The 11,748-nt window shown below is 31.0% G+C and overlaps 1 protein-coding gene across 2 annotated transcripts in view; it reads left to right on the top strand.

Annotated features, from left to right (window-relative positions):
- Positions 1–384: 384 nt before the first annotated feature.
- LOC123302481 (protein grainyhead) overlaps positions 385–11,748 on the top strand; it is a 126,655-nt gene continuing 115,291 nt past the window's right edge. For both annotated transcript variants that reach the window (XM_044885420.1, XM_044885419.1), the window contains exon 1: positions 385–949. In XM_044885420.1, coding sequence (XP_044741355.1) covers positions 567–949 — 383 coding nt within the window. In that variant the 5' untranslated portion in view covers positions 385–566. The remainder of the gene's footprint in view (positions 950–11,748) is intronic.

The raw sequence follows: 11,748 nt of genomic DNA, 5'->3' as shown, positions 1-11,748 counted from the left end.
TAACTTGACTAGTCATGTGACGGCCGAACTACTTTAAGGTTATACAGTTACTACTGTCATATTTATCTATGGCTTTTAAATTAGATAAAAAAAAAGGAGTTTTGTATGGAATTTGCTGTTAATTACATATAAAGATTGATCGGATTTTAGAAATTGCAATTTTAGAAATGTAAATATTCAGAAGTTCAAAATCTTTAAAAAGATTTAATTAGAAATCTATATCATTTTTTTGGGGATTACTTATTCCTTTTTTCTATTTCGAATAGAAATCTAGATACTAATTAAAAATATAGATAATCTTTTTAAAGAGTATTTATTTATTTTTTTCTAATCTGAAATTTGAATCAAAAATTAATAATAAATTTTTCTTATTGTTTCAGCTTAATATAAATAAAACTAAAGAAATTTGTGCCATTTTCGAGTTAATAAGGACGAAAACATCAATCTGGCTTCGCAACGTGTTACACTAACAATTCACGGTGGCGACTAAGCACGTTCAGGTAACCGGTGGTACCCTGGAGTGTGATTGGCGCAACCACAGCGCATCTCCTCCTCATCCCCAGGACATGTCAGACTTGGAAGGGAGTGGAGGGGGTAGCGCAGTGACAAACGGTGGTGGTAGTGGTGACGGTACACCCGGTGATAGTAATAGTGTTGCGGGTGAAGTAACACCCGCAAGTACACCTGGACCTCAACATCAACAAGTGATCACATCGCAAGCATCTTTACCACCAACAATACAAGTGCAAAGTATACCAACATCGGTTGGTGAGGACGGTACTTGGCGTGCATATTACGAGCATCCCTTGACGGCGGCCACCACTGCCATGCTCAATATTTCAGGGGGTGCTGCTGAAGATCAAGCAGCCACCATTTACAACATTTATGAATATTATAAATTACCACCGTTAACTGATAGTAAAGATAAATTTGGAACAGAATTCTGGCCGTAAGTACCCTTGCAATTAATATTATTCATTTTTATATATCATAAATAAAAAATTTACTAAAACATACATTGAAAATGAAAAGAAGGTTTACATACCAATATAACTCGGTCAAAACGGCTCGAATAAAACTACAATCAAAATAATTCGATGTCAACATAACTCCATCAAAAACAACTTCCACTATCAATAACCAATAAAGAAGAATTCGGATTAGGATCGAAAAAAATAAATAGTAATTCCTAATACCCATAATACCCACAGACCCGTGCTAACTCGACCCCATGAATGGTATGACCAACCCGTGGATCAATAAGTAAACGCAATCACAGGATTATGCAAAGACCAAAAACTCCGCTGATCCGTGCTAGCTCGAACCCATTAAAGGCATGACAAACCCGTGGATCAGTGAGTGAATGCAGTCGCAGGATTAACGCAAGTTGTTTTTGTGTTGTTCCGATCGGAGTTGTTTTGGCACCGAGTTGTTTTTGCCGGAGTTGTAATAATTGAGTGTTTTGATCAGAGCTATTAAATATTGAGTTATTTACGCCTGTTCCCGATGAAAAGTATTTGATATGACTTGCTTTGTTCCTGAAACTGCAAATCATTTTACTCTAGGTAACTTTAGAGGCTGTGACTCTCACTTTTATCAGAATGGTTTTTGAAATTTATTTAAACATCCAAATAGAATTGGCAGTGGATTAAGGTAGTTATGCTTATATGGGCTGTAGCTCGGAAGGGAAGAGTTTTTGAGGGTTGAGTCCATAAGATCTTTTGATCAGCATGAAAAAAATTTTAACCAAAACCAAAAATCAATTTATTGTGTCCGGGCTCCTTTCAACCCTTAATCAATTCTGCTCCTGCTTCTTAGCTGAAATAGAACCCAAATGTAACGTGTGTTCTTCGACACTCTGGGTTTACTGGCTCCTCTCCGGTGTCTACTGTAAATCCGTGGTTCTTTATCTTACTTGATATTTGGTTACAGAACATTTGAACAACATTTTTAATAATTTATTCCTTTTTACTTTTCGTTATCAGCAAGCCTTTTAATTTGAATTTCGCCCAAATTTCAATAGGAGAAGATCAAGGACTTATATCAAAATTTAATTAATTCACTGTGATACATATTGAAGGATTTTTGTAGGAAAAAAAATAATATAATATGAAGATTTATTTCAAAAAAGGGTTCTTTGTAAATAGGATTTTATTTAACAATTATCCTTTTTTATTCAAGAATTCAAGATTATTATTACATGTTTAATATAAAAAAAGGTATATTCCCAAAAGGATTTGTAATCTGATATCATGATTTAAAGAAATCTTAATCAAACTGTGCGATTTATTTTCTGTTACTAATTTGATACAAATATATATCGAGATCGGATACTAAAATAAGGCTTTTTATATACCGGCATGGTTCAAGTTACAGTGAAATTTGACTTCATTAATCCAACACACACACACAAAAACACAAAAACGGTACAAGTTTGCAAGAAACTTGTTTTAAAATCATTTCTTTCATAAATCGAAAGTAAACGATTCAAACTGGATTCAAGAAATATTATATAACCTGATAAAAACTACACTTGTCTACTTGCCTGTTGCTTTCCCGACCGCCTTGAAATTTGAATACATGTTGGACGAGTTTCAGTATAAAGTAAATTTTGTTTTTCTTGAAGAAATATGCTCCCATGTGAGTAGAATGATCACTAGTCACGAAAAAAAAAGATTATACGACTAATTCGAGGCTATAGCTATGGTTTTCAATTTCAGTTGCGATTTCAGTTTAAGTTCGATGAAACTAGTCAAAGAGGAAATTTCGAAGCATTTTTATAGAAAAAGATATTGTCTAGTCCAATTGCTGCCAAAAAAAGATGCTAAAATATAAGCCTGGTATACAAAATCAAGTCCGTTTCGAAAAAAATTTCGAATGGCTGAAAATACTTTTCAAAGGCGTAATTTTATGTGCTGATTACGAATTTTTAAGTCATTTTGCTAATCGAAGTGAGGAAAAAAGTTGTGGTTATTTTTAAGCTCGAAAGTTGAATTGAAAATGGAAATTTCGGTTTTCTTGAGCCTAGGTTTGAACAGAGAGGTCAGATCAAAAAAGTTTTCTAGTACCAAAAGTTGTGACTGGAGTACATACGCACAATTTTCCACCAACTAATGGTCATTTAAAGGTCCTTGGGTCCAGATATGAGCATTTTTTATTTTAAATGTATTGGGGAAAGATAGTGGTTTCATGCTGTTTCACCTCGTTTTTGGTCTTTTTGAATGGTGCCACTTCCAGCGCCAAATTCATACATTTCCGGAAAATCGTAGAATTGAGTTTTTAGGGCAAAAAATGCAGTTATTTTAATGAATCAACATAGGTCTTGATTGCGGTCAGTATAACCTAAAAAGACAATCCATTGTAAGTTTGGTAAATACCCCAATTTCTGATCTAACTAAGAAAAATTCAGACCTCGAAAAAGTGGTTAATTTTCGAGGTTATAATTATTTTTGAATGGCCAAATTTAACACGTTGTAAGAGTACACAACAGCCCAACTTTTGCCGGCAGCCAATTAATTTTATATCGTTTAGAACCGGAGATTGATTTAGATGCGTTTGCATCAAAATATGGGCGGTAGACTTTGGCGTCTTTAGTTTAAATCCAAATTTGCGGTCTGAGTATACAAAAATTTAGAATTTTCTGACACTACGCTGAATCGTATGACCTTTTTCGATTTCTGAATGAATCTCAGTGCACTATGATATGGGAATTTTTACCGACTTTCGATATTTTATGGCTGGAATTTCATAGACATTCATTGACACAATGACAATCCATTTCAATACCATTTTATCAGTGATGATATGATCTTTCACTATAAACTTTCATCCCGGGTAAACGCACTTGAAATCATCATACATTTACATATATTTAAATCGTAGTACCCTCAAAAAATTTGTTATTTTTTAATCAAAAAATTCTTATCAGATCTTTCAAATCGAAACTGTTACAAATTTATGTCAAAAAGTATTAACTATATGTAACCCATTTTGTAATATGTGCTGGTGCTACCGGAGTTTACAATAACATGACACAAAGCGTAAAAGTAAAAGGAATTTTTTTTTACATAGATTGAAGATAACTCGAACAATACTTACAACACCGCTGTTGTACAAAAATAATCAAAACAAAATGTAAAGCATTGAAGATTCTACTATATTACAAAATAGAAAAGGGATAATTCACAACCCCTTCAACAAACCCTTTGCTTAGATAATTTTTTATTTGTAAGAATATGATATTCAAAATGTGTTTTTTATATGTTATTATTAATGACAATATTTTATTGTTTGCTTATGTAAAATTGTATTTTACAATTACAATATTTAGTTAACACTTACGAAATTGAATCCCGATTCTGCCTGTCATGATTACAGATGCTGGCCATGAGACTTCAATGTACTGGAATAGGGAATTAGTGCAAAATTCCCTTTTCCTGGATTATATGGGTATGGGTATGGATATGGAGGTTAGCGGGCCATGCTCGAGGATCGCGCCTCGAAGCAATGGTTCAGAGCACCTAGCCAAGTAGACCCTTGTACTCTATCTCCGCTACGCTTTTCAGTGGCTATTGTAACCTACTGATGTACTGAAACCCAGGATTTGCCTAGCGCTGAGTTTCCTAATTTCTTCTGGTTCGACTATGGATGAACCAAACCATTTCCTTCGCTGATGTATGAGCGCCGGGCAGTAACAGAGAAAGTGGATCGATGTTTCTTCTGAATTTCTCCGCATCTGTCACACGCGGGAGATTATCTTTTTCCAATCTGATGTTGGAACTTGTTCAGGTTATCATGCCCTGTGAGTAACTCTACGATGACTCTAATATCAGCTCTGCTTATTTTCAAGATCTCCTCGGCTCTGTTACCCTGCGAGTTTCCTTCACCCAACAGGCTTTTGGCGATTCGCCCTCCCTCGTAGCTGGTCCATGCCTTTAATTGTTGGTTTTCCGATATATCTCCTAATCTGTTAAGACCTTCTTGGTATGGCATCCTCGCAAGCTTTTCTTGAGTGGGAGCCATGGATTATATACAGCTAATTTAAAATTTCAAAAAAATTGGGTGCACAGAGTATAAAAATTTGTAACGCAAGAGCTGCCACACTCCTCACTGATTGAAAAAATAACACATTTTTCTTAAAATCAAATAATGTATTGCAATTTTTCAAAAATTTTTATTTCGGAATCTAAACGTCCAGAGACAAAATTACAAGCGTACTTAGTACTGCTTAGAACTATAATCAAAAAATACAAAATATTTTTTATTTTGAAATAATTGAAATTTTAATACTTTGCACACCTTCCTATCCGTTGTTTATCGGTCGATTTTTCTCATTAACGAACTTGACCTTTCAAATACCAAAATCCTTCTCGATACCAAATTTTATTCAAATCGAACTTAAATTGCGACCGCTAGAAGAAAAAATTTGCAGAGTTTGATTGGGGACTTAGTTCTTCGAGTTGCTTTAATATTTAGGTTCAATTTTAATTAGAAAGTCGATCCTCATAAAAAAACCACCAATTTTTGTTCAAAACATTTTTTTCGAAAAACATTAACTTGAGATAGTTGGCACTAGAAAATGTTTACTTGTCATATAAGAAAATCAAATCAACCAATTAAAGGCAAAAACGCGTATTCTTCAATTATTTTTTGTTTATTTGTGAAAGCTACAACACTGAGCAAAATAAAGCAGAAAGCTCACATTCTAAGAGTTGCAAAACAATTGTATGAAGATTCAAATTTTCTGGTGTAAAAAATAGAGCATCTTCCATAAATATTGCAAACTTTTTTAGGTCCTTTTTGAAAATTTAAAAAAAAAATTCATCCTGGAAAAATAGAATTATAAAATTCAAGCGTAAATTATTAAACTGAATAAAACAAATAAATGTAAACATTTGAAAAAGATTATTATTTGTAATTTATTTTAATAAACACCATACACAATCGTTTTTTCTTGTAAATGGCCTTGTCGCCACAGAAATCGTGACTTAAGTTACATAAACTGAAAATCTAATAAATTGTATTTACTAATTGTCGTTCTATTAAAAATATTATACTTTGTTCAGGTTATTCGATATTTAGCACTATCATATAGTTTAGTACAGCGGTCAAGGGCGTTTTGCTTCATATTCGCTGTAGTTTTTTCCGCCAAAACATTTTCTTAGTGGAACCTCAAAAACTCGAACTTCATTAAGGTTATTGTAAACCTACCACATATACGGTACACAGATATAAACCAAATACATGCTTTGTAGTGAAGTAATGAGTTATTTTTGGTTTTACAATACGACGCAACTACAAAAATATATAATATATTGTGTGTAAGTGATGCTTATAAATTTGATAATATAGATATCGCTCTTCAATACTCTAACTATAGTCGTCTTTGTTTATAAAATGATGGATCTTCGATGAACTCATAATTAAAATAAAATTTTGTTTTGATATCATCGACAACCTTATATTTTTATGGTATTATTATAAACTACAAGATTGTCTTAATATTTTAAATATTTTTTTTTATCACACTCTCTAGATTTTTTGATATAGAAATATCCAATTGATAAGGACAACCTAAATGATTCATCATTTTTTCAGCCAACTTTGAACGATAAAATAATAATAAAAAGCCCGATGACCTAGGTATTTTTTGTGATTTTGGAAACTGTGTTAATCAAAAAATGTATTTATGAAGTTTTATCGAAATTCCTAGCACTATTCAATCCTTGCATATGTCCTTAAGTCGTAAACTAGCAGTAAGTCGAATAATAATGTCATTCTCTTCCGCTGCAACTCTTAATACGCGGTATCTCGAATTATTTCAACTTTGTAACTCGAACAAAATGTTATTTCCCAGCAAGGTATTCATAGCACATATAAATAGTTTGAATTTCAAAAAGTCGTAACTCCATAAGTCATAGTTTATAAAATATAATAACGTTGTAACTAATCATATCCAGAGTGTTCTTTAATTCGCTGCAGTACTTTCGCTTCCTGGGAAAAAAGAAGACAATGTTCTTCACCAAAGTTAGATCTGAGGCCTAATGTACGAAATAATTAACCTACTCTTATATGAATCAGTTAATTAAAAATACATCCATCAAAATAAAATTTATTTAATAAAACCCTACTTAAACAGGGGATGTGTTTTATCATAGTGTGAAGGAGTGACCTAAATGCAAAGTATTGAAACATTAATTAATGACAAATTTTTTTGTAACAGAAAAATGGTTCTTGTTCGATTCGTTGAAAGAATAATAAAAAAAAATTCTAAGTGTATTGAGTATATGTACAGATACAATGTCTTGGTAAGAGTATGATTTTATGGACTGGACTATAACGAGTGAACTACCTTAATGCTTTTAAATATGCTATGCGAACTGCCTTAAATACATGATTGAACATTATGGGTATTTAGTTTTTAGCTTTACTTGAGTTATCGAATAAACTTAAGACCAATAATTAAAAACATAATTTATGTAATTTATGATAAAAATATTATTTAGAATTCACACCTTCAAAAATATTTTAATTCAGCGACGCAAAAATATAATTCGAACAAAAATTTTTGTCCGTTATAAGCTTTAAATCATACATAGGTATATATTATGTTGAATATCGCGCCCTTCACATGTAAATCTAAATATTTATGCCATATTTTTTCTACCCCATTTGGTAATTGTAAACTTTTTTTTTTAAATGTACAAATAAACCCTTATCGCAATAAATTTTAAAATGTAATAAATTTTAATTCAATTTTTGTATTCTTAAATCATTTTGAATTTTATTAAATTTAATTCTCTATTTATATTCATCAATTTTATTAGAATTGATTTCTTTTTAAACTATAAAAAGTAAAATAAACTTAAGGAATTTTTTTTTACATTTTTATTTTTCAGGTATTTCTTTGCAATGTACGGTCCTATGCATTTTTAACCTCGTCATGAGCATTATGCTCACCTTCGATTTAAAACATAAATAACTTTTATTTTTTCATTACAAGCTTTTATTTAGTATCACCATGCCACGTTGTCTGTCTGAAATCAAATCTTGCAAGTCAAATTTCGATCCACTTCCCGGTTTCCGAGCTGAAATTTTGCATGCACATTTAGTTTGGATGACAATGCATGTAAAGCATGTGGCGTCCTGATTTTCCCATCGCTTCCTCCATATTCGATATATATTCATTTTTTTTAGTCTGAAATTAAAAATTTTAATAAGGGACAAGCTTTTATTGTACTAAAAGGTAGAAAATAATTTTATCTATGAGTCGCACATATCCGACTATTTGTAAAAGCTTGAAACCAAGAATGAATCGAAAAATAATTAGGCATGTGAAGTAGATAAGGCGTTCCGATTCATTTTTGATATTTTAAATTGAACGCCTCAAGCTTTTACAATTGGTCGGGTATGAGTGACTCATAGATAAAATTATTTTCTATTTTTTAGTACAATAAAAACTTGCCCTTAAAAAGAATTTTTTATTAAAATTTTTATTCAAATGGTATTATTCAAGTCAGTTAGACAGTTAAACAATCCTGGTGAAATTTTAGTATCAAGCCTAACAGATTTTTATATGAGAACAAAATTTCTTTTTTTTTATCCATTTTAAATATTTTACCAGTCTGCGAAATTTTTTTAACTAAAAGATTTTTTTTCAATTAAATTTTTCTTAATAAAAAATTTCTAAATAAATAAATTAAAATCTTCGAACGACCACCATGTTTTCATATACTTATTCCTGATAAAAGACTAACAACTTTTATTAGAATCATTCTTTCGTGAACATCAGTGTTTAGCCGTGAGAGAGCAACTTAGGAAAAAACTTTGGTGTCTAATTTCTCCAAAACTGTAAAAAAAAAATTTTAGGTTAACTTCAACTAGTGGTTTTGTGAAAAATTTAAAAAAACCAAAAAATATCCCAGAAAATACTTTTGACAATAATTTTTCCTGTTTTATCATGATATTTAATTTAATTTTGTTTATTAATAGGATTTTTTTGGGCTTCGATAAGGATTTTTGTAAAATCCCGCCGTATCAAAAATATTTAGGGGGCTCAAATGAAGGATAAGGATTTCTCACACAGGAAACAAAATTGTTGCGTTAAATTAAAATAAATTTTTATTGATTATAAGTTATTACTTCCCAAGAAAGAGTTTAAATGGCCGAGCGGTCTAAGGCGTTTGTCTTTGTCTGTTTGTCCATTTAGACTTAGGTTGCGGGTTCGAATCCAGGCAGCGGCAGTGTGAACAATTTATAATTAATGGTAGAACAAAGTAACCGACTCCACCCACATCAAAATTGAATTGTTAATATGTTTGTAAATAAATAAAGATTAACAAATAATGATGTGGGTCGGTTCTGTTATAGGCGTATATGGCAGAGAAACGGAGGTTAAACCCCATTATTTATTTTTATTTTATTTTATTTACTTCTTCCTAGAAATTAAGTTAGCAAAACTATTCAAATTAAATATACACTTTTCTTGCCTCATTGCGGCAAATTGATTTATTGAATCATGTATAACTGAAGATGATTTCAGTCTTTCTAAAATGCTTACGTAATTAATGAATGATCCCTTAATTGTGGGTAACATTTTACTAATTTTTTCTTGCATACGTAGCTCGAGGGCCCTGTATCATTGATACGGCTGATACGGTGGTAGCTACGTCCCTGGTGAAACACCACGTAGCGAGTATCATGGATGTAAAAATGGTATTTTAAGTATGTTTTGTAGAAAACAATGAAACATACTCCACTATAGACACAGTGCGCCGTATTGTAGTAATTGCTTTAATTTCTAGTTCAACATATTTGAAATTCTTTGATCTATTTATATGATAAAATTTTTACAAAACAAAAACAAAAAAAAGAGACATTTTTGTTTATTTTTTTTAATTTATTTTTTTTAATATTAAAAATAATTCTTTTGTTATAAAACATGCCGAGAGTCACAAACTCACAAACATATACACTCATTTTGATTTATTGCCAAAAAAAAGGTCAGTCCACTCTCTCTAACTCTAATGCAGTTAAAAGTTATGATTAAATTTATTTGCCCAAAACAAAAAAAAAAAAACAATGACGCATTTTTGTCATGTGTTTGAATCTTATATTGGCGCAACCAATTTCTCTATTTTTCGCCAGCTTTTTGCTATTTTACAATTGTAGGTACTGTGAAACATGATAAAGTGTGTACCTACAATAATTTTTCGGGTACTGAATCCTAAACTCACAAATATAACACTCTCCGTTAAATTACCTTTCAAACGAAACCAAAATAATTAAAATCGGTTCATCCGTTTAGGTGTTACGATGACACAGACAGACAGACACACACACATGGCGGTGAAACTTACAACACCTTTTTTTTAGTTCGGGGGCTTTAAAAGATATTTTGTGTCAAATTATTTTCTGTTTTTTCAACTGCGTGGCTGAGTCGGATAAAGCGAAGCTCGCATACACACTTATTCAATTCCCTGATGCAATTGGCAAGTCAATATTGTCAATTTCTTATGGAATTGACATACGCCATTAGCAGTCCATCCTAATAATTAATTATTAATTTAGTTTGATAATTATTATTATTGATTCCAAAAAAAATATCTGGTTCAATTGAAGAAATATGTTCAATTAAAACTATTTACTTTTTCAACAATATAAAAAAATTGTTTATGCAACCGTTAGTAGCTTCGACTTAGAAGCGAAAGCTTGGCGTACATTCGATTCAATTGGAATATCAACTCTCTGAATTCTATATTTAATTTCTTTGATCAATTTTTGCAATAGAATTATTGGAATTGGATTAAATTTTTAATATTCGTAAATTGTTCCAGATAAGCAAACCTCTTTTTATTATCCTGATCCTGATAGAAATGTAAAATTTTGTGAGGATGTATGGATGTATCAACTTTCTATAACAGCTAACCCATAGCTATATATTTTAAACATATAGGAACATGTCACATATGAGACTTACAATATTTCCGTTATTTTTTTCTCAAAATTCTGAACTTTTTTCCAGATTATATACTGGTCATGTTTGCCTTTATACATAATTTAGCGGGATGTTTAAATCATTCGAATCAATCCTAACCAATTCCTATCCCTCTATCTTTTATATGTTTCTCAATACAAGTCAATACTATAAGTCAATTATCCTGCTGGAATTATTGCAATTTTACTTATTTTAAATCAAAATATATTTTCATTTATGTTCATTGATAAATATGTTTCAAACAATCACTCGTAAAAATTTACAAAAAATTCTGCAATATTTTAAATAAATTTTAAAACAAATCGATTGAAATTTAAAAAGTTCCAGGTCAAGTATTGAAGATCTATTCATTGTACAATTAATTTTGTTGTATCAAAATTAAATTCATTGATCCAATTCAAATTTAATGGACTCAACTCCATCTAAAACTTAACTTCAATTCCCTCGCGCAGTTAGTTTAAAAGAATCTACATGGTTATTTTGATTCCAACAGACTCGCGTGAATTATAATTTCATTGTGTAGTCAAATTTGTAACTCCGCGCGGAGTTGTCATAAATTTCAGAGATAATAGGGCCATCTTAACTTCTTAGGCGCAGGTATAATAGTGGGAAAATTAAATTCGGGTACGCCAATTTAATACGGTCTAATTTTAAAAAATATAAGATAAAAATAAATATCACTATTTGTACAAAAAAAAAAAAAAAAATTTGGTTATCTGATTTAAAATTCATAATATTATCCATTGCAATTT

The sequence above is a fragment of the Chrysoperla carnea genome, chromosome X (assembly GCF_905475395.1).
Source record: "Chrysoperla carnea chromosome X, inChrCarn1.1, whole genome shotgun sequence".
Lineage (NCBI taxonomy): Eukaryota > Metazoa > Arthropoda > Insecta > Neuroptera > Chrysopidae > Chrysoperla > Chrysoperla carnea.
This window is presented reverse-complemented; position numbering and strand designations above follow the sequence as displayed.